At 38.1% G+C, this 24688-nt stretch overlaps 1 protein-coding gene across 1 annotated transcript in view; it reads right to left on the bottom strand.

Annotated features, from left to right (window-relative positions):
* nrg3a (neuregulin 3a) overlaps window positions 1-24688 on the bottom strand; it is a 608543-nt gene that overhangs the window by 14757 nt on the left and 569098 nt on the right. The window contains exons 6-7 of the mRNA XM_084735640.1: window positions 18983-19109; window positions 827-942 (exon numbers count right to left, since the gene is read on the bottom strand). Coding sequence (XP_084591766.1) covers window positions 827-942; window positions 18983-19109 — 243 coding nt within the window. The remainder of the gene's footprint in view (window positions 1-826; window positions 943-18982; window positions 19110-24688) is intronic.

Genomic DNA, 24688 nt, shown 5'->3' on the forward strand with positions numbered 1-24688 from the left:
GACAGAGAGTGAAGTCAAAAAAAAAAGGAGAGGTATGTGTGCATTTATTCATTCCCCCCCTGGCCAAGGAAAGGTTTCGTTTCATGTTGGATCAAAAATCACGCTGTCTTCTTGCTCTTTCTCACAGACATAAAAACACAAAACCTGGGGCAAAGGTTAATATATTAGTCATTGAATATATTACAGAGAAAAAAAAATCCCAGGAACGATAAAAACAGAATACAAATAGTGGTTACGGTCTGACGTGCAAACCTGATCTGCAGGAGCTCCCCTTTCTACTTGGCTCGGTGAATGTGTTTGTTCGTGTGTAGTGTAACAGAAAATCCAGCCCTGGCAAAGACGTGAATCCTAACTCCGTCAGAAGTGGGCACTGAAGTGTGTGTTGGAGTGTGTTGCTGCCGATGAACATGCCAAAGCCCAGACAGATCTAACACACCACTGAGCAGTGTGAGAAAAAGCTTACAGGAATTTACACGTCTGCACCGGCTCATAAATCCCCGCACATGTGCTTCCCGTTTTATCTCTGTCGCATCTCCTCTGTGTTCATGACTGTTATAGATATGCTTATTAACATGTTTATAGCCTTAATCATAATTACTATCATTCTTCCGTAAATCAGCAATTAGCTTTGGCTGCACTGTAATGTGGATAATTCAATTTCTCTCTTCACTGAGCCCCTGCTGATTATAGGACGGGACACTGAAGTTGCCTATTGTTGCTGTAATTTGCATTGCTGCTGTTTCCTGCAGCGAGCGGAGGGCACAGCTGCATCTCCTGTGTAACACTCCACCTGCGTGTGTCGGTGCGTTGCAATTATGTGTCGTACCTGTGATGTTTCGCTGTGCCCCTGGAGCTGCTGGATGGCGTGGTGGAGATGTTGCAGTGGGCAAAGCTGGACTCGCAAACGTTTCCCTGGCGGGGCTGGGAGGACCGTTTGCAGTACTGTGGAAACACACGAGAACAATTTTATTGCAGGTAGTTATGGTGATGTCAAAGACGTACAAACCCCAGTTGCAAAAAAAGATTTACAAGTCCTTCTTGACAGAAAGACAAGATATTTAATGTTCAAACTGATAAACTTTGTTGTTTTTTTTGTAGATATATGCTCTGATTTCAATCCTTGCAACATGTTTTTAAAAAAGTTGGGACAACTAAAGATGGTAAAAGTTAGGAAGACTTTGGAAACTCGTCAGTAAACACAGCGGTTCACCTTGGCCTCTAACAGTGCAGATTAAGACTCGACCATGCAAAGCGAAAAGCTTATATCAGCAACATTCAGAAATGGTGCCGACTTCTCTGTGTCCCGAGCTCATCTGAGTTGGACTGGATGCAAAATGGAAAAGTGTGCTGTGGTCTCGTGAGATCGCGCCCTGGTATGGGGACATGGTTTTGCTCTACCTGTCTTTTATCTTTATGCATTTTGTGTTATTTGTGATCACATTTAATGTTGTTTTTCCTTGTGTAGAGCTCACAGGAACAAATTACAATTAACTGTGGTTGATATGGCAATAGATTATTGAACTGAATTGAATTTCAAATTGCTTTTGAAAATCATGGACATCATGTCCTCCAGGCTAAAGAAAGGCTAAGACCAGCATCTGGTATGGGGGTGTGGAGGCCCCATTAATGCTGAAAGGAACATACAGGTTTTGGAGGGACATATGCTGCCACCCAGGGACATCCCTGCTTATTTCAGCAAGGCAAGACACATTCTGCACATGTTCCAGTGGCGTGACTTTGGAGTAAAAGAGTTCGGGCACTAGACTGACCTCCCTGCAGACTAGATCTGTCTCCCATTGAAAATGTGTGATCCATTATGAAGCGCAAATTATGACAAAAGAGACTCCGGACTCAGAGCGCCTGAAGTCGTTCATCATGAATGGGAAAGAATTTCACTTTCCAAACTTAAACAATTAGTGTCCTAAACACTGAGTGACTGTTGTTAAAAGAAACAATGATACATCACAGAACTAAACATGCCCCTGTCCTAACTTTTTTGGAGCATGTTGCAGGCATCAAATTCAGAATGAGCGTACAAAAAACAGTAAGATTGATTAAATATCTTGTCTTTGTACTGTATTTAATTGAATGTAGGGATTGGGGTTTGTATAGACATCATGCAAAGTAATTGTTTCCACTCAAACTAAAACTTCTCCTTCTGAAGCAGGTTATATTGAGATTTCTTAGATCTCCTCTGTTAACTCCCTGAGCTCTATCTCACACACTGCGAGCCTCGGGGTGGGGAGTGCCTTCTGCCTTGATTCTGGTAGCTGACTGTCAGAGACTAAATGGAGTCGAGTTACATCTATTTCTGCCTTTTCCCCACCTTCTTCAACATCATTCGTGCCTTTTCAGGGACTGAGGTAAATTGCACCGTGCGGAGAGCGGAGGGAGGCTGCTGACAGCTCGATAAAAATCAAGAGCATTAGGGCTTCTGGTTGTGTCACGGATCTTTTAGCAACAATGAGAAATGGTAACTTCACTGAGGTCCAGATGTGTCACTGATGGCTGAATATGTGTCAGCTGAGCAGGAAAAAATGACAGCCTACCTATGAAACATCACTGCATTTATGACATTAAAGGCAGTTGTCATATGGGTGTATTTGTTTTAAAATGTAACTTACTCTGTAATGCAAACTTAACTTAGCAGAGCATCCACTATTAATGTGAATTTCTGGGGTAACTATCATTGGCATATATAAAGATGGACAACATGAGAGCATCCCAAAAATGAAGCCAAAACATTTTGATTGGAAAAAAATGCACGGATTGTGAGATGGTGAAGGAATAGTATGGAATCAACAACATATTTCTTCTTTAATAATTCCTATTTTATGACATTGTTATGACAGATTCAGGCAGGCTAATATCATTTTAGTGCGCGAGAGCAGGATGGTAAAATTAGGTAAGCAAGGCAGCTGTGACAGAATTTAGAAATGGATTTTGTATATTTTCCTCAAACAAGGAGAGAAAAAGGACGATCTGGATGACAGGAAGCCAATAACTTGTTTTTTTTTTGTTGTTGTTGTCATGTCCTTTTCAGACAAACATCAAGAAGGGATACAAGTGCAGGTCTCCTTTTGCTATCCATGTTGGAAATGAAAGACTTATTTGATGTTTTGATGGAGATTTACGTTTCTAAGGATAATTGACATTAATATTAAGTTGTTATTATATGTATTAATATTAAGTGTATTAACCAGTGGCCCCCCAAGAAATTGTTGATAGGGTTAGCAAGATTTACCTGCACATAATTTGTTTGTGCTCGCACCAAAATTGCACAGCCAGTCAGCATCCTAGGAGGGACTATTGGCAGCTTCAGGCGTGGTTTTAGGAGTGACAACAAAGAGTTGTCTGGTTATAGCCAGATGGAGTCACTGAAAGTCTTGGCACACCATAACCACCAGCCTGGGCTGTTCAAAAGCTTCTGGTCTGGCCTTTTTTTTTTTACTTCATTCACTGAACTATATGACAAATATACACTAATGATTTAAATTAATAGCATCTAATGAGGCAGTAATATGCTTCCATTTGATACTTTACTTAAGGTACAATTCACTTAAATCATTACTGTATATTTCTTGTAAAAGTCTATGTGAATGAAATAATAAATGCATCGCCAGTCATCCATCCATGTCCCCCCGCTATGTACTGAGTTGCAAATACAAGACAATGATGGTTACATGATTAAAAATCTCCCGAACAAGCAAACCTAATTTAAGCACAAATCCCATAAAAGGTTTCTTTCATTGGTGAAATGGCACAAAAATGAACATCATCTTCATAATTCTATTAAAAAAAGATCATGTCTGACATTTAATATCACAATCAGCTGCTCACATTATATATTATATATGTCAGAGCTTTCATTTTTTTGAAAATGACTTTGTGGTTCCAGCCTTTATTGCCGTGTATAAAGGCCGATCATTATATCAACCCAGCTCTCTGTTCTCATCTGCATCAAATAAGGCAGAAATACCACGATATTAATAATTAATAAGCCCTTTCAAAGCCTGGATTTACCACAGTGAGAAAGTTGATTAGTAAATCTATGCAATTAAGCTCTCAGTGCCTGTGTTGAGTGAAATATCTAGAAATATTCGGATAAAATGGAGAATTTGAATATGTGAATAGAGAAGTAGGTATAATAAAAACAACCTATATATGGAACCATAAAGAAGTGCTTTATACAGTGCAGGACTGTCTCCGTCTCTATCATTTGGTTTGTATATCATGCTTTAGTTTGATCACATTGAAAGGTGATGCTTTTTAGTCCACCTCCTGCACTCTGAACGAAACCTCTGGCTACTTTCTGAACAGATTATTATCATCATTTTCTTCAGATATGTATTCTTCCCACACAGTAAACAATATCTGTTGTTTTCACAATATTATTATTGAATTCTCAACAGTTCCGTACTGTATAAACTGAGTACAGTAGATTATTGTAATTTTTATTACTGTAAATCTAAATACAGTAAAACTAACTGACCACAAAAAACAACCACAAACTATCATCTTAAAATGCAAAACTCTCCGTGACTTGAGCGCAATATTTTGTATTATTACAAGTTTTAATAACACCCCCTGGGAATATATCCTTTTAAACAGAAATTACAATAACATAGTGTTAACGCTGGTCCAATTAATACAGCACAGCTAACATTATCTTGCTAACTTTGCACGCTAAGGTTGGCACAACATAACCGTTAGCTTGTCAGTAAGTTAGAAGCTAATTAAAATAGGGTTGACAGCTTAAACAAATATGGTTATTTTGCACATTTTATTTTATAATGTTATATAGTATATTTAAGTCAACTAAACTTGAGGTTATTTAATCAGGGTTTGGGATGGTTTTTTGTCTTTTTGATCTGATTTTAACTGCTTTGTGTGTTTTCATTCATCTGCAGGGTGGGAGCTGAACCATTTTGTGGGACCAAGACATCTTCAGGATTCCAACCTGTGGCATGGTGCGCTCATTATTGCTAACTACCATACATTAGCCTATTATACCTCATTAAAATTACTAATTTACATTCAATGACTGATTTGTTGGACGTAACATACTTTTAGACTGTCTTGTTTTACAACAGATTTATATATATTATACTATTATAGTCCTGTATTATTTTTACTGATTTGTTCAGATTGCACAAAAAGCTTTTTGAGCAGTCTGTCATAACTATCTTGTAAGAAATACAGCAAGTTATACAGTGACACTGTAAAATAATTTCCAGCAACATTTTCTGGAATTTACTCAGTTCTCTTTTTTTGTTGCCTAAAAAAAATGTGACCAACACCTGAAAAGTTTCTCAGCAAGGCTTATTTTGAAAATCTAATTGGATGTTGTGTTATATTACGAACTTGACGTCAAAATGAGAATGTGAGTACTTTTCATACATGGGTGTGGGCCGCGGTGGGCTGGCAGGTCTATGACATGCTTTGCCATTGTAAGACAAATAAGGAACCATCAGTTTGTAACCTCTCCTGCCCTTTCCCCCCTGTGGGAACCTCCACGATAGCAGATCTAAATCAGCACTATCGTGGTAAGTTGTAAGTCTCAGGTTCTCCCTTTTAACTCCCGTTCATGTTGGTCGCCATCTCTTGAGAGACAAATATGCAATGAAACAAAACAGCTCTTTGTTCTGCACTTCACAATACGGTTGACAAGGCAGACACAGTTGCACAGCAGCAAAGATCTGCCGTGAACCACTCAAAAGAACACAGGACAGCGCAAGAAAGTGTTTCAGGCTTTAAAGTTTAAAAGCCTTAAAGATGTAAGAGGAGTGGTGCTGGTTTGATTTCTTATCTACAACACAAACCTATCTGCAGTTTGCATCTATCTGTCAGTGACAGTTCTCTCTCCTCAGCATTATCTTAGCATCGTCTAGACTTTTGTAACATAAGCTAAAAGAAACCTATTTTTTTCTGCAATTTCTGGCTCCACAATACATTTATGCCTTTTCTTTATACAAAGTTCTGAGTTTGATGTCTGACTAACAAGGTTGTCACTGACGCAATCCCTTTCGAGGTCCCTCGGCAGGACACCAGGCTCATTAGCGTCACACACGCTGCCATAGTTATGTGACCATAACAGACATTTGAAGGCTGATTTGTACTTATAAAACTATAACATTCTTTCTTTTTAAAATGGAATTGAAACTTTATATATACTACCATCTCCACTGAAGCAGGGATGTAGATGATTAGGGAGCAGGTTTGTTAGGAACTCTTGTGAAACATAAATCTTTAATTTTCTATGTTAATTTGAAACCTTTACATCTGAGTTGCACTTTAACCCTCACAAAATCTGGCTCTGGTAAGGAACAAGGGCTTAACTTGCAGTGTATCGCTTATGTTCAAATACTGCTCGTGAGTGTGGCTTTATTGATTTTTTGTGGGAAATTCAATCAAATTTAAATGTGCAAGGTACTGAGTCTGTTTGCATTTTCAAATTAAAAGTAATTTTATGTAACTTTTACCATAAAATAACAGCTCCACATTGATGCTACTCTTGTAACAGAGAGAGTGGTTCCTCTATTTTTCCTATTCTGCACCCTGATTGCCTGTTTGTAGTATTAGGGTTGATGGATACGATCATAACGTAACACTTTAGAGCACTAAGTCACACACCAGCAACTATGTCATTGATTTTAGTGAAACTAGATCTTTACAGAAAAAATATGTTATGGTTTTATGTCTAGCTGCTAAACAGCTAGCTTTATTTTTTGCTAAAGTAAACTCTAATTGCTGCTAACTGTAGCTACCATTAGCTAGTTGGCTAAGTTAGCATTGGCAAGGCCCCAGGAAGAGCGTCAAGCTTTGAAGCTAATCTGAGACAGTGGCCAAAGTGCATAATGACAGCATCACATGATGCACTGCAGCCCAAAAAGACTTTTCTCCCATAGATTTTCATTGTGAAAAAAGTGGATAAATCTTTTTGAGTGTCACAACCCCTGCAAAACGACTCATTTCACCCTCAGAATTCAGTTCCCTCAGTCCTATAACAATTGAGTCTCGAAGAGCTGCATATTTAAATAATTTTGTCCCATCCAAGTTAGCAAAGGCTAAAACGGAAGTTAGCTGCTCTCTACTGTGCTTGCTCTGTTGGTCGCACAATGCAGAAACATTTGCAGAAGCTCCGAGGCGGAATTTGGCTTCATTCGGCACCTAGCAGAAATGAATGGAGGTTTGTCTGTATCCAGTTCTCCTTAGTACATCCATGGTTTATATCACTAACACTAGTTTTCAGGTCCAGGTTGAGGGGGGATCCTTAGAGTTCGTGGGTAGCATAATAGGCACCTGAGCTGCAGTACATAAAAGGCTGCAAGACAGACGCTGAACTGGGCTTCTTGCTGATGGACCAGTAAGTAATATTAGATGGCTTGCTTTGCCTTGTGTTGTTGCACTGGTTTGATGTTTGGCTGTTTTAGCTACAGTGGCGTATAAGTGAACTCCACTCTGAAACTGAAGAAATACTAATTCTTGCATAATGTTGCTTTAAGTTTGGTCAGATGTCTTCCTGGAATAACAGATCTTTGCTGAAAGCTTTTTAAAAATGATATTGGTTAGAAGGTACTGCAGTGTTTGATTGTCTCCACATCTGATACAATTCTTCTAACACAATTCTTCATTTCATATTTTCCTAAAACCTCAGGGAATGGCTCTGGCTGGCTGAAAATATTACATAACATCGGAGGTCTGAATAATTTGGCAGTTATTTTTTGGTTATCTGGGTCAAATTAGCATCAAGTGGGCATTAGGTGGACTAATATTTGGAGCTTCAACAAAAGTTTACACTACTGAAGTGCTCACAAGTGGTTTCAAATGTAAAATAATACATAACTACATTAAGAATAACCCTTTCGATGACCTTATCTTTGGAAAAAGCACATAAAAGCAGTCCAGTATCACTCCAAAGTGTCCAATAGATCCACCAATCCACAAAAAGTTTACCGTGTCAATGAGATGTTTTACCTCACCTAGGTGTGAAAAGTACACAGCACCTGTGTACTTAATTTGTACTCAGTATCTTTAAAGTATAAAGGTGCATTACCAGCACCATTTTGTTCCAAATGATGGTAACAAAAGACAAATGTAGTCTAAAGAGTGAGAACAAATAGGGAGGAGGCTGTGCTGAATGGATGGATCAAACACAGGACGTTGACACAGCAGACTGGGGTTTAGTTCTTGTGTGAAACCCAAGGTCAACATTGATTCTTTTAGGGAAGTAGTTATTTTATTGCCAAACCATTTACCATTTTTCTGAATCTAACCAAATGCCTAAACCTAACCAAACTGTGACTGTCACCTGAAATGTTTGTCAGCAAGTTTTATTTTTAAAGTCTATCCAGGTGTCACATATGCATTATTGCTAACTTTACATCAAAACTTTTCTCACTTAAGTACGGCAAAACATTGGACCAGAGGGTCTATGACACACTTTGGTGCAATACTGCATTGCATTACAAATGAATAAGGTATTTAAAAAATGCCTTCATTTTGAAAATTCAGGTAACTGCAGTTGTTTACCGGTAAATCAATTCAGGTAACCAGACGCAACTTCCATGACAGTTGTGTTATTTGGTGTGAGGAAAATTTCTTTAGATGAAAAATATCTACAGGCACAATGTGACATTAAAGGAGCAATTCAAAGATTTTTGACATTGAGGTCTATGCACCTGTCATAAGGAATACCAGTCTGTGAAAAAGAATGTATGGTTCCAAACAAGGAACTAAAAATCTATATTTTGTGAACACTGCTTTGGGTAATATTGTAAGAGAAACAAAAAATTTGGTCAGCTGATATTATTGGCTCAATACTGGCCTAGCACAGGCTAGCTATGTTGTTCAGTATTCATTCATAGGATATAATTTTCTTTATCTTTTATTTTTTAGTTTTATAGGCAACATTTGATGTAATTTGATTCTTTTTCTTAATTCAACTTGTTCTATTTATGTTTTTACCCCATTTTGTTACTTATAATTATTAAAAATCCCAGTGAAAGTTCCCAGATCAGATTTTGGATTTCATGTAAATAAAGAATATCAGCTGATGTTTCAATATCAGAAATGTTTTATTCCCTATTGGCTCCAAAAATCCAATATCGATCGGGCCCTAATAAATATACAGTCTATATTGCTAATCTAATATATTTGAAGATTTAACAGTTTAGTCTAACACCACCCTGTTGTGTCTCTCCGCCCACTCGCTGATCTTCCCACAGCACACATATTCAAGCTGCTAATTGACACAAAAGCTTCCAGCGAACAGTTGTTCATTTCTCAGCCTGTGATAAAACAGAACATTTGAAGTTTTAACAGTGGGACATTATGCTGGAAAGTGGGCTACAATTATTCAAACAGAGAGGGAAGGTTAATGCTTGCATGTGCTTTTAATTAATTCATGATTAGAAGAAATAAATGGCAGCATAATTGCCGCTGCTAGTCGTAAGTGAAGGAGTGTCCAAGTTCACCAATTTAACAATGCTTTGCTTTTACAGTTACAGACAGAAAAAGTCTTGTGTTTAACTTATTTATCCGCGAGAGAATAATAATGGAGAGCCGTGCCTACCAGCTCAAAGAGGGAAAAGTGCCTCCGATCATTTAGCGCTGACACTGTGTGGTTCAGCCTCCATTTTGTTTCAGTCTGAAAATAGATTTAGGCCTTAGAAAGAGCGCTCAAGGAAAAAACGGAAACTGTGTGCATGTGTCATACAGCAATAGTGACTGTTTATAGAGGTCATCAATATAAATGTAATGTTTTCTCGCACAGCTGCAGGGAAAGAAACTCTCTGCTCTCCAGCCCCATAAACGACGTACAGATACAACGGGCAGAAGTAATCATTGCTTTGACAGTGACTTCATGCCGAGTCCGGACATTTGTGGTGCAAAGGGAGCATGTAATGGCCTATATTAATGGGTACGTGTGTGTGTCTGTGTGTGTGCACTGTAATGGATGTTTTAATCTCTGAGACAGGGACCAGAATACACTGTATGCCCCCGGCACTGAGGATTTTTAACAGTGACAGACTGCCCAGAGGGAGGCAGGAGATGATTTTTATGATTTGTACAGAGATGCTGTCATCCATAACAGCTTTACAGCATTATAAACACACAGACACACACCGACAAACACATACACAGTACACTCTTAGAAATAAGGGTTCCAAAGGGGTTCTTTGTGAACGGCTGAGCATCTACACAGAAACATCTGCTTCGTATAATTTTTTTTTTTTTTTTTTGAAGAAGAAGAGCTGTGTAAAGGGTTGTTGAAATCCTTGAAGGAAATTTCAAAGAGCCTTTGTGCCATAATACAAAACTGTTCTTGGTAGAAGCCCCAGATGGGTTCTAGATAAAATCTGTATTATATGAAAGGGCTCTTGGTAGAATCCACGGAGTGGGTTCCAGATAAAACTCTTGGAATATAAAAGGGTTCTTGGTAGAATGCCCTCCATAGGTTCTAGAAATAACTCTTTGAATATGAAAGAGATTGGAGTACAACCCCCTGGGTGTGTTCTTGATAAAACCCTTGGAATATAAAAACGTTCTCATTGGAACACCTTGGATAAGGTTTAGATGAAAGCCTTGGAATATAAAAAGGTTCTTGGCACAACTTCCTGGGTGGGTTCTGGATAAAACTCTTGGAACATAAAGGGTTCTCTGTAGAATCCCTTTGGGAGGACTTCTAGATGAAACCCTGGGAATATAAAAAGTTTCTTGGCGGAACCCCTAGGTATGTTCAAGATAAAAACCCTTGGCATATAAGAAGGTTCTCACGAGAACAGCCTGGATGAGTTCTAGATGAAATCCTTGGAATATAAAAGGGTTTTTGGTAGAAACCCCTGGGAGGGTTCTAGATGAACCCCTTGGAATATATGGAGATTCTGGGCAGAACCCCCCGAGTGGGTTCCAGATAAAACTCCTGGAATATGAAAGAGGACTATGGTAGAACTCACTGGGTGTGTTTTAGATAAAAGAACAGCCTGGATAAGTTCTAGATGAAATCCTTGGAATATAAAAGGGATGTACGGTAGAACTCACTGGGTGGGTTCTACATAAAACCATTGGAGCATAAAAGGGTTCTTGGTATAATCCCTTGGGTGGGATCTAGACAAAAACCCTTGGAATATAAAAGGGTTTTCAGTAGAACCCCCTGGCTGGGTTCTGGATAAAACTCTTGGAACATAACGGGTTCTCTGTAGAATCCCTTAATTGGTTCTAGATGAAACCCTAGGAAAATAAAAAGGCTCTTGGCAGAACCCATGGGTATGTTCGAGATTAAAACCCTTGATATAAGAAGGTTCTCACAAGAACAGCCTGGATGAGTTCTAGATAAAACCCTTGGAATATAAAAAGGTTTTCCATAGATCCCTGTGAGTGGGTTCTTGTTAGGTGGATAAGTTTTGAATAGAACCCCCAGAACCCTTTAGGTTGGGTTCTAGGTAGAACTCTCAGAAATGGTTACAAGTGGAATCACTATAAAAGGTTCTACCAGGAACCAAAAATGGTTCTCCCATGGGGACTAGCTGAAGAACGTTTTGAGCACCTTTACTTCTCAGAGTGTGGAGTCTCAGCAGAGCAGGCTCAGGGTAGTCCTGCTCATGATAGAGACGGAGCAGTTTCAATTATGCGGCAGTGACGGACGGACTCTGTGGAGAACCTGTGGAATACATGATAGGGTGGTAAAACTGATTGATAGAGAAAGACCGGCTCAGTCAGTGCAGCTCTTTAGCTCACCGCTTAATCAAATACTTCCAACAAATGGCCCTGCGGTGCTAATCAGAAGTGCTCATTTCCTATAACGGGCCACTGCTGGGCAGTTCTGCTGCCTGCGTCATAACCTGCCCGATTATACGGGGTGTTTATCGACATGTCCATGTGCTTCACTGCAACAAAAAAGTAAAAACCCCAACTTAATTGAGATAAGAAAAAAATGAAACGGGAATTGAATTGTGGCAGGGGCACGCAATAGAAATGTAAGCGTGAAATAAATTAAGCAAACAGTCCGCTGTGTATGACACGCTTGTGTGAGTCCACGCTCCTAAAACACTGTTGACCCTGTGCTTGTTGCTGTTCAGAAATTTTGGTAATTGATTGCCTGCAGACAGAAATCTATGTGATTCTGGGCGCGTAGGCACAAAACAAACAAATACAATTCATTTGCATGTAAGTCTCCCAAAGGCTCTTGTAGAAATTAAATAAAGAAAAACAAGATTTAAAAGCAACACGTATATACTAAAGATCAGGCTTGTTTTTCTCAACAATACGTTCTGGAGAGTCAGTAAACAATAATCAGTAATTCATGAGCAAGTGTTAATAGAGTAATTAACAAAATTAGAGTCAAAAGACTATTACTTTTCTATTATGTTTTAATATAATGCAATTTTATTGTGGTTTATAGTAGAATGCAACAACATATATGATTGAATAGTCGACTCATTATAAGAGATAATTATGGCAACATTTTCTATAATGCCCATATTCATAAAGGATTATAAACATAAAGTGGTAGCAATGTATAATTGTACTTATAAGCGCTCATAAATATTTATATTGCTTTATAATAATAATCACAACATATCATAAAGCATTTTACAATGACTTATAAGTATCATAATAGGTCATAAATGCTGGTGAGGATATAGTGTATAATAATTATCAGAGTTGTGACACTATAACCATTTTATAATACTTTAGTGTTTAGTCATTGTTGGGATGCATTTTGATGTGATTATAAGTTACTCTAAGTGGTCGCGGGCAGTTTTAAGTAAAGTCACGAAATTCTTGAGGTATACGCAGATATAATACATTACAAATTGGTTATAAGATGTCATAAGGGATCATTGTAACAGTAAAATGAATGTATTTGTTTAACAGGTCATAACAGAAATGATGCACACAAATAAAAATATGTTAACTGTAATACATAACAATCACATTATAATGCATTATAACAGTGATTATATTTTATTATACAATGGTCATAATGTATTACAGCTATGAAAACTGTAATACACAATGACCCTTGCCAAAAAAAAGCGTCAGTGAGTGACCAGCAATTATGTATCATTCATAAGTATTATGATACTTGACTTCTAAGTATGTTTATAATGCAGAATAATGCATTGTAGACATAGGCTTCATAGAATATTGAAATTTAGCAATCTGATAGTGAGCAAGCTAGCTTTGAGTGCTGTTGTGACCGTTATGTGATTTTGTTGTTTTGTTTTGTACACACAACATCTATTGCATGTCTGTCCATCCTAGGAGGGGGATCCTTCAACTGTGGTTCCCCCTGAGGTTTCTTCTGTTTTTTTCCCGTGTTAAAAAGGGATTTTTTGGGAGCTGGGGAGGGGTGGGAGTCCTCACTCTTTCGAGGGTCTACAGGACTGGGGGTATCACATACTGGACAGATTGTAAAGCCCCCTGAGGCAAATAGTGATTTTTGATTTTGAGCTATACAAATAAAATTTGACTTGACTTAACTGGCCTTGCAAGTAGTTTCTACATCACAAAGCTTGTAGCACTGCCTAGGATGCATGCATCATAATTCTGCCCCTTTTTAGGTGAAAACAATTTTTCCAATTTGCCTAGCAGACAATGCAAATTATGAGATCTTCGACAGTTTAAAATAAGAAAACTGCTTCACCCTTGAGTGTCCTTTGGACAGTCAGGTGAACAATCACTCTATGTCTCTGTCGGTCAATGATCTGTGTCATTAAGAAAAAAGTGGTTGATGAGTGTCTGCCTGCATCAAAGTGGAAAAACGACTAGGTGACATATCCAGACATACACAAGTAACTAACTCTTAGTCTCCAGGTGATGTATTTCTGACATCTGTCAGTTTTTAAGACACTATTTTACCATTTTAGTCATGTGTCACTCTGTCCACTAACTACTTTGCCAACATTAACATGCATGAAAATGACACTACTCTATTTGGTGCTGGCACTTTAACAGCATTTGTTTGCACCCAAAATTCTGCATGGTTGAGCAAAATGTGGTATGGTTGCTCTGTTCCATGGATGAAATTTGCTGTGCCTCTAACAGCCTCAACTTCTGGATGAGAAGACAGGTATAAAAGAATTATCTGTCTCTTTTTTATCTGGTAGTTCAGCCAACAATTACTTCAAACACATCTAGCAAAGTTTAAAGTAATTGCTTGGAATAGCTTGTGTCAGAGGCCAGTCACTGTACTGTAGCGGAGTTTAAGCCTTCTTTACTGTGAAGCAGCAGTGCTAACCGCTGAGCTACTGTGTTGCCCAGGTCAACGAGTTTTCACATTCACACACACATGCACACACCTGAGGAGATGTATATTCGGCCAAACACCACCTGTGTTGGTCTCCATTGGCTGCAAACTCAGTACGATCGGTTTGGTTGTGAAAAGATAAAATTACATCACCGTAATGAAAAAGGTGTTCAATCAATTGGAATGTAATATTTTAAAGCAATAATAAAAATGTATGTATAGAAAGATTTTGGCCTTGAGATAGAAACACAGTGAAGACTGACAAAGAACCTAAATCAGTTAGGGGTCACAGAACAAAAAGCATTACTCCCGTGGGCGAGATGTTTTGAAGCATGAATGAACATTTTATTATATATTATTTGTTCAGAGTCTTTAACTTGACCAGCTGCCCAAATTCAGATCTATTATAAAGTATCAAATAGTCTAAAAGAAGCATAAAACCTACACTATGATTTCTCAGAAAGTATGAAAGAGGTATCACAAAGCTGAAGTGAACTGATAAAGTGCAGTGACCCATTTAAAGTTTGAATGAAGTTCCTAGCTGAAAGAAGAAAGGGAATGTGTTTAAAGAGCAGAAGGTTTGAACATTCCTCACATTGACTTGCGTAAGAAAAGTCAAGAAAAAAAAAGATTAGGAAAAAAATGAAAGATTAAAAAAAGTGAAAAGTAACAGGGGTCCAAAAAGGGCAATGCATTTGAGGATTTAAACAGAGATTCAAAACTGAAAGTCTGCACAAGTTTTAGTCGAGCGCCAACAAATGTACAGCGTTCGACTCATTATGAGCTCGTGATTCTGCTTGATAGCAAGCGGGTCATTTAAACCAGCCGTGTTGGAGCAGAGAGATCTAAAACACACAGAAGAAAGGTTACTCCAGGAGAGCTTTGAGAGACACTAAATGCTGCCGTTCCCTTGATCTGGTAAGTTTGGGGAGGCCAGTTTGTTTGTCCTTGGCAGAGCTCCAGCTTGAGGCTAATAAGAGGAGGCACACCTGACACGCCGTCCACGCAAAAACTCCTGATTTTTTTTTTACAGATTGCTTTCAAGCTTCGGTTTGCTCATGTCTCCAAGCTATAGCTTAGATATCTGAAGCCTTTGTGGACTGAATCTCAAGATCCTGAGGCAAGAGCACCCTTCTGTTTTCAAGTCTGTTAACTCGAGATCAAAGCTGACAGGGCCTGTGCAGTCCGGCTCCATCCAAACTCTTCTATCACCTGTTGATTCAAGTTAGATATTGAATCGTTATATACAGTATTTTGTCACCTTATTGGCAGCATGAAATTAGTCTTTCTCTGCAAAAATAAGTGCTTGTAGGAAAGGTAGAAGTATGTCAAGATGTGTGATTTCGAACATAAGATTAACCAAAACACTGTAGACCTTGACGCTGGGACGCCAGATTGGGTCATTTAGATACAGGACTGTGGAAGATGATATAGTCTTATAAAAATTCATAAATTAACTTGGGAAAACTGAGGTAGGACCAAGCCTAAACTTTGAGTCCTAATAATCATAATGCAGTTCATCAAATTTGATGTCATTTTAGCAACAAAATGTGCCTTTTTTTGGGAAGAATCAAATCTGCCCATGTAGAAATGAATAGGATATTGTTATTGTTTGATAATGTTATATAGTTTATAAGGTGCACTTGAATGCACTATTAGGTCCCTCTCAGCATCCAGGAACTTTGCCGTACAAAGTGATGTAGATCTGTAAATTACCCCTGCATGTCAGGGTCTGACACAAACAGCAGAGGACAGAAGCAGCACAGCTGACACCAAAACGCGGCAAAGATGCTCAGCATCATTTTTTATTACGAGACTATTTTGGTACAAACATTTACTTGCCAGTGTGGCAGAGAGGCTTTTGAGATTTACTCACCAAATGGAAAATGTACCCGCTTTGGTTGTTAATTTTGAAGCCTATTAGTTAGAAAATTAAGAAGAAATCAATTTTTTCCCTGTCCACTTTTTAAAAAACAGTTAATCAAGAACATTTAATTAAATTTAAACACACAACACCAGTACCCCTAAAGTTTTCCTGTTACCAATAGAGTACTTCGGTCAGTGCCTTTTTCCAAGGTTATGCATGAAGAACCTTGTGGTGATTGATGGTGAGAAAAAACACATAAATAATGATTTGACTGTTTATTTGATGTACCTTGACTCCACATATCATCATTTTTGTGAAGATGTTCTCAGTCTGGACTCTTTATTTCTCAGATGTGTTTTTATTAGGAGGCTGAATCACAAAGCTTTGAAAGAATTTATTACAAAGACACTGAAGGACTGAAGTCATTGACTGGTACACTAATTAGTTTGACCCTAATCTTGAATAGGTGCAGACCTGACTCATAGCAAGAGGTCTTGAGATAATCGTGTTAGTAGAAGTGGAATAATTAGACCTTGTGGAGCAGAGGGCTGCAATCTGATTCCTCCCATTAATCTGAAAGAAACTCCTCTGGTTTGTCTTTCTGGCCAGTGTGCATTATGTGCTCTTCATTTGTTATGACACTGGCTACCCAAGTTTGCACGACTGACCCTTTGCTAAGCCCCGCCCTCCTTGGTGACTGTCTGTCAAGCTTTCTGTTCTTGCACTGCACATGTTGACTGGCAAAAATTTCAACACTACATCATACTGGGTTATTTCAGTTGATACCTTAAAGGTACTGAGTACTGATTCCCAGCCCTTGGAGTCCAAGCCGAGTTGCAGGAATTTTTTTGATTTTGTCAAGACTAAAATCATCAAATGTGTGACTCAAGTCTGACTCGGCATCTCTGCTTAAAAATAAAAAAGCCCATGTTATTTACCAGGTTTGTGCACCGTACTTGTACATAAGTGCCTTCCAAAATGACCCTGCCCGTAACAAAAACAACAAAACATTTTTTTCTGATTTATTACTTAGATTTTTAAAGGAGCAGACTGACATTTTGGAGAAATTTAAGCTCTGCTTAAATGGAAGGACAAGAACTACTTGGATAAAATCTTGATAAGATAAGAAACTGGTGTTGACTGTCAGCTGTATAATGAACTACTAGTGTGAATTGTAATTAACCTGTCCCTTCTTTATGCAAACTTGATCGCACGTACAGGATACCAATTTCTGTGCCTCCCCCACACAGTGATTTATCCATCTTGTGTATATTAATGTGTTTATGATGGATAGTCTGTGGAGTATACAATATATGTGCTTTGCTTCATTTTAATTTTAAATCATGCCTTTGAAGGAGAAATAGAATTTATGCAATAAAGCTGTGTGTCAAAACTGTGTGGATTAGAGAGGTAACTTATTTGATAAACATGACGATTAAAGCTAATTTATGCCCAGTGGTGCACAAATACATACATACGTATATACGCTCCCCTAAGGCGATGGAAGATGTGGATTTGACTGACATTCAAATTAAGGTAATGTTTTCCATGCCGACGACTCGGCGATGCACATCTGGGGGAGATGTGATGACACAGAGCACGGAGAAGATGATGAATGACATCGCTGGCCAGCGCCGTGCTCCCAAACCACTGAACGATTGCTCACTCAAAGACCTGTGAGCCTGATGCAAGAGGCCAGGTGGAGACATACTGATTCATATTCAGCTAAAAACTGCAGGGGGGTGATGAATTTTATGATAGGTGCAAATACTCTGAGGTCTTCTATGTGTACTGCATATGTCTGATTTGTGATAATCTCTTCAGGGCCACTGCTGCCACATATCAAATTTTGAATGTTTGTTGACTGAAGCAAGAGAATATTTTAAATTTATGCTGATGGGAACTTATGGAGCATGTATTGAATGTTGAAAAAGATGACAAATAAAGTTTGGTTGTCTGGTGCTACATTTTTATGCTGGTATAAGCAACTGAAGATGGACTTTGAAATGACAAATATGAAGTCCCGCCCTTTTTCTGATTCTTAACTATGGTTGGTTCAAATTAATGTCACCCAGGTTAACTTATGAACAGGTTTAATTTTTTTAAGGCAGCCAGTCCTAAAAGAAATGTACGGAGAAGGGAAAGAATCTGAGTTTAAAGTCAGTTAAAAAAGTTTTTTTCAAACCCTAAATTTAAAGTCTGAAATCTGACTTTAGTATCAGAATTCTCACTTTCCCCCCACAGAAATCAGACCTCAAATTCAGAAATGTGACTTTAAATTCTGAATTTAGATTTTTTTTCCTAAGAAATCTGATCTTAAGTTCAGAGTTCTGACTTTTTTTCCCTTAGAAATCTGACTTTAAATTCAGAATTGTCACTTTGTCAGAAATTTGACTTTATACTAAGAATTTTCACCATTTTCCCCAGACATTGGACTTACAACACAGAAGTTTTACCCTCAGAAATCTGACTTTAAACTCCTTAATCTGACCTTTTCCTTCGGAAATTTGACTTCATACTCAGAATTCTCATCTTTTTTTTTTCTCAATAATCTGATTTTAAATGCAGAATCCTGACTTTAGCCCACAAAAATCTGGCTTTAAACTCAGAATTGTCACTATTTTTAGAATTCTCACTCCCTTTTCTCAGAACGGAAATACATTTTTTTTTCATATGTGGCCCTAATCCTCTTCCATAGAAATAAAATGGGAGCACCCTGGGTTACATACATGAATACTGTTGCCCAGGTGTATGGACATGTACAGTGTCCTTCACTAGAAAGCACTTAAAAAGAAACACTTAAAAAGAAACACTTAAAAAGAAACACTTAAAAAGAAAGTCAAGATGGTACACTGAGTCACCTCATGCATTTGCAGGCTGGTGTTCGGGGCCCGCATCTTGGCATCCAGGGCATTGTGGGAATTAGCGGTATAGTTCTTCAAACTGCGACTCTCCTTCAAGTGGGCCTGGAGCTTCTCTCTGCGCCTCCTAAAGAGAAAGAGAAAAAAAGGATGATGCACAAGTGGAATTTATTTCAGGAGAGCTTAGAGCTGCTGTAGTTGACCTGTGTAGGTCTGTAGGTTTTCATCCCAAACAACCCATTAATACTGGCTTTGAGTTCTAAACTGTACACAGATATAAGAATAGCAGATCCTTCCAGATATCAAATCTGATAGATAAAACCAAAACCTACACTCTCTGCAGATATAAACTTTTCATTCTAAGGTAATGAAAGTACAACTATTCTTATTTTAGGATTATTTCTGTAATATTTTGCAAAAAAAAATCCCTGTAAATCTTACACACTGGACCCTCGCATCCGCCCTCCTTTAGCGTTACATTAGGCTCTACAAATGACTTCTAGTAAAACATGCTTTGAGCTGTCATAATTATGTTCCGCAATCAACAGTTCCACCTGCAACACATCGATAATTTTGCTCTAATTAATTCAAAACAGGAGCCTTGGGACAGTTGCAAGTGCTTTTGTTTCACAAAGGAACAACACAGATGCAGAATGTCACAGATGTGCTGTTTTGAGACATTGTGGTCTTTAACATCAGTTTGGTTTCACTGGCATAAATGATAGATTACCAAAAAAAACATTTACCTTTATTTTTTAATGTTCTAATACAAATTTAGTCTTAGTAATACTACATTTATGAGCTTTTCTCCTACTTTACTTTTCTAAATATGAATCATATCCTGTGTCATTCTTGTAAAGGACACTGGAAAGCATCTACAAGATTTTCTCCCAATTTTTAGACTCATCCGCCCACATATTTTTTAAAAATGAGTCAGTGACCAAGGAGAATTGCGTTTTACCAGTCTCATGCCCTTGAGGACAGAGACGGAGAAGAAAGTGAGCTATTGACCAAAGAGCTTTCTATCTGTACCTCTCTTTCTTTCTTCTCTCAGAAGTAATAAAAAACCCCAAAACACTTAGAACAAACTAATGTTCCTGTTTATTTGATGTACCTTGACTCCACATATCATCATTTCTGTGAAGATGTTCTCAGTCTGGACTCTTTATTTCTCAGATGTGTTTTTATTAGGCGGCTGAATCACAAAGCTTTGTAAGAATTTATTGCAAAGACACTGAAGGACTGAAGTCATTGACTGAAAAACTAATTAGTTTGACCCTAATCTTGAATAGGTGCAGACCTGACTCATAGCAAGAGGTCTTGAGATAATCATGTTAGTAGAAGTGGAATAATTAGACCTTGTGGAGCAGAGGGCTGCAATCTGATTCCTCCCATTAATCTGAAAGAAGCTCCTCTAGTTTGTCTTTCAAGTTTGTGCGACTGACCCTTTGCTAAGCCCCGCCCTCCTTAGTGACTGTTGCTATGTCGACATTAGCAGTAAACAGTAAACAAAAGCTGCTTCTTGTTTCTAGCTCATGACTGTGGGTTTTTTTCAGCTAAAATGATGACTCTTGCTAGCAGAATTCATACGTTTAAGTTTAGCTGGCTAATGTAGGCTAATGCTAATGCATAAACTCCTTGAGTCAGCTGAGAAGTCTGTTTCCAGCTGACTTTTTAATGTTCCTTCTGACACAGTTTAAAAAGAGAAGCCCGGGGTCTGAAATATTTGAAGTTACTGCTGCATACATGATATAATGTTAATGCTAAAAGTCGCTAAAGCTACATCTCAGCAAACATTGGTCAAATGGTGAAATACTTATGGTTATATGTTATTCATCTTGTTACGTAATTTTTCATCTTGTTGCATTTTTATTTAATGCAACTTAATGCTTACTTACAACTTAATGGTCTTTTTAAACCATCTTTCTCATCTTGTTTCACCAACTTGTTGCATCCTTTTCCTCTTGTGATGTCTTTTATGACACTTTCCATCTCATTACGTCTTTTTAGTCTTATTACATCATTTTTGGTCTTACTTCTTTTTTTGTTTTGTTACATCTTTTTAGTCTTGTTAAGTAATTGTGTCTTTTATGTCATTTTCATCTTGTTGTGCCTGTCGAATGTGATATGTGCTGATGGATACGCCTATTGTCACATCCATTGAGGTTGAAACTATTGGGAAGGTGGCGTGCAGTGACACAAAATTAAAAATTATTGATAAGTTGCAGAGTTTGTCAAATGCAGTGGTATCTAACACAAGTTTGGCTGGTGCCAGTTGGGTATTATGTTTTTGAAAGAGCACAAAAAAGGACCCACCGTGCAGACTGATGAAACGTGGTGTATCACTCTTCTTAAAGCCCTACGGAAACCGCTTGAACATATCGAAAAATGCAAAGCTTGACAGGCCTAGTTACGATTGGTTATCGCTGATTGGAAAGTTGCTGTTTGGAGGAGGGGTCAATTATACTGACCAAATGGAGATGCACAGATTCCTTTTATCACAGCTTCATCCTGTTGTGCCACAGGTACAGGGCCGTGCAGAGACCTTTGGAGGGGCAGGTGCTCAAATTTAAAAGGGGGCCACAAATTTGCTCCATGGTGCTGATTCATAATCTGCCCTTTATTATTCGTAGTGCTAATAATAAAGTAAAAAATAATTAAATTATATAGAAATCATGTATTTAAATGTATTTGTGCTTTTATTCAGTTTGACTATCCAGTTTGTGCAAGACAGCAAAGTTATAAAAGTTATATATTTTATATTTATGCATATTATATTGAATTTGTGTGTATATATACAAATGTTATAAACAAGTACTGATATGTTTAAATGAGAGGTTGAGAAAATCACACTTCAAATTCTTCTAATTATTATTGTTATTGTTGTTGTATTTATACTGTAATAGTCCAAAATTATGTGAATATGCATGTACATTGCATAGTTTTAGTGCAATAACAGCCTATGCCTCATTGCCTCTAGAAACAGAGGAAAAACACTGCAACTAACTTGACAGTCAAATGATACATCTCTCTGATGCACTTTGCTCATGACAAAAGAAACATATAGAAACAAAATGAAGCCTGACTTTTTTCTCTCAGCACGCTGTGTGTGGTTAACTAGCGGGTATAACTTATGAGAGGTGTGTGCAGAGTCAGACACACACACACAAGATGCTCACGGATCGTATCACGGTTTTGAGTATCGGATCGGATAATTTTTCAGATCAGCAAAAAAGAAAAAAGTGGTGGGATTAGGGTTAAATTATTTTAAAAATGCACTTGTCTTTGATCTTTGTCTGTCTGTAATTATCACCATAGTTATGTAATGTAATAATAATGATAATAGTAATTATAATGGTAATAATATTAAAAACTTCAAACTTCAAACAGTGCTGTACTATGTATATACTACACATATATCAGATCATTATACACTGTACAGTATAATACACAACTACGCTCTGTAGTCTGGCTCAATGTCCCGCCTACAGCACAGCACATCTGATTGGTTAGAAGTCATGATCAATCAGCAGACACACTGCGTTACAGACGGGGTGAGACAGAGCTGCACCGGTGAGCAGAGAGGAGCTGTGTAGAAGTTAAGACAGCTGATATCACCAAAGTTTCAATGAACATCACAGTTTGATGATCTGTTTCTATCTGTTTACTTATACAAAAGTAACAGTGACAGTAAAACTATGATGCTCACATGTGGTCCGCGGATCACATGCATGCCGAACCGTAGAGGGCGATCCGTACGGGACACGGATCAACTGCGATCCGTTGCTTAGCAGCGCTTAGCTACAGGGCACATCTGGCCACGTCAGGGCAGTGAGGGCATGTCTGCGTGGATCATGTGACCGACCAAGGGTAAATCTGAATTATTATTATTTTGTTTTATTTATTATTTTGGGCCACACAGACAGACTTTCACACACACACACTTACAAAAAACAAACAAAAAAACAAAAAAACACTTTGACAAAAGGGCACTTTGGGCATCAAGGGGCAAAGGGGCAGGTGCTCCAGCACCCTCCGCCCCCCCCTCTGCACGTGCCTGCACAGGTATGCTCATTATCAGAGACAGTCAATGAAGCCATTACAGTCTGTGTCTCGACTACCTGATGAATGACAGCGTTGTAATGAAGTGTTTACCAACAGCCTCATGGTGAACTCCCTCTCCACCTCTGAGGTACTTTAATTATATTTTCATAGAAGGCGGTGACATTTAGCACACGCGACTTTTGGAAAAGCATTAATTTAACATGAAAGGTCTGTTATCTCTTCTAAAGCCTTGACAAAATCTGCTTGTTTATTTGATGCTTTTGAATACAAAAGGGGATTCTTGCTGTTGATGATAGCAGCACTGTTGCTGCACAGAAAAAAAATCAGATTTGTTTGAATGATGTCAGCAGCCTCCCACCTCCAGGTGGGACTTGTAAGCTTTTATTAGACAGTAAAAGGATGACAGAGAGGTAAAATACAGGTCCTCAGCGGTGGTGGGAAGAGTACAGACAATCTGTACTCGAGTACAAACGCTGTTACATTACAGAAATATTACTATTACTACAAGTAAAACGTACTCCAAAAGTAGTGTTCTCAAAAACTATACCTACTATTACTTATGGTTATTTTTTAACTGATGATGTTTAATGTGTTATAAATAGAAGGCATTATGGGCTTTCTAGCTCTCCTAATCTTTTTTTGATTGTTTTTGGCCATACGTCATGGTTTTCATTGGCTCGTTTGCAATTGGACAGCCTTATTGGCTAAAAAAATCCAGATGAAAGACATGGATATTAATTCAATTTGCAGAAGTGGGACTGCCAACCCAGGGTCCCAGTGGTGCAAGGGCCCTCAAAAAATCAAACATTTGTTTTTGTTTGCAGTTTTTTATTTCTAGATAATTAGTGTCATAACTAAATTAACATTGGGTGAATAAATCTGTAAAGAGACTGAAATTCAAAAATCTGAAAGACTGTCATACCCCTTACAAAAGGTACAAAAATGGTTTAAACCACTCTTGCACTAGGATTCATCTCTAAACGGAGCTAACTGAGCAAAGTGACTGTACCAGTCTGCACTGAATCTTGTCTTTCCCCAACAGTTTAAGAAAAAGTAATATTTAAACAAATATCAGTTGTTTTGTTTAGATTGAAGGGAATTAGCCAGGAATCTAGCTTGGAGCATATTTTCAATGTATATAATCACATTTTCTTTTTTTTAAAAGATGTGTGAAAGACATGGATCAAGAGAGGAAGGGGGCCCACAAAGATTGCTGATGTATAGGACCCAGAGTTTTATGCTACACCCCTGCTACTCTTAAGTAAGCGTAAAATTACAGACTCAAAAAATACTCCTAGAAGCACAAATACCCCAAAAAGGACTTAATAATAGTAAGAAGAGTAGTTGCAATTTGTTACTTTTGTTACTTTCAATGTAGCAGTTGGTGTCATTGATTCATTAACTACGTGGGCGCCACCTATTATCCAAAAGAAGATGCTTTCTTATGATTAAAAACTAACCACCCCAGTGTCCGTTGGATTAAAATCAGTGCTGGACAATTCTTTCTGTCTTCATGTACAGAGGCTGGGTTTGGACGTGTGGACATCTGGGCAGCCCATTAATTTTTTCGAGAGAATTTTTACGCAGGAGACCCCTCCCATCACAGAACGCGAGCTAGCTCAGTTCAGTTTGTTTGTTTGT

This window comes from Lutjanus erythropterus, chromosome 14 (assembly GCF_056507025.1).
Source record: "Lutjanus erythropterus isolate fLutEry1 chromosome 14, fLutEry1.hap2, whole genome shotgun sequence".
Lineage (NCBI taxonomy): Eukaryota > Metazoa > Chordata > Actinopteri > Lutjaniformes > Lutjanidae > Lutjanus > Lutjanus erythropterus.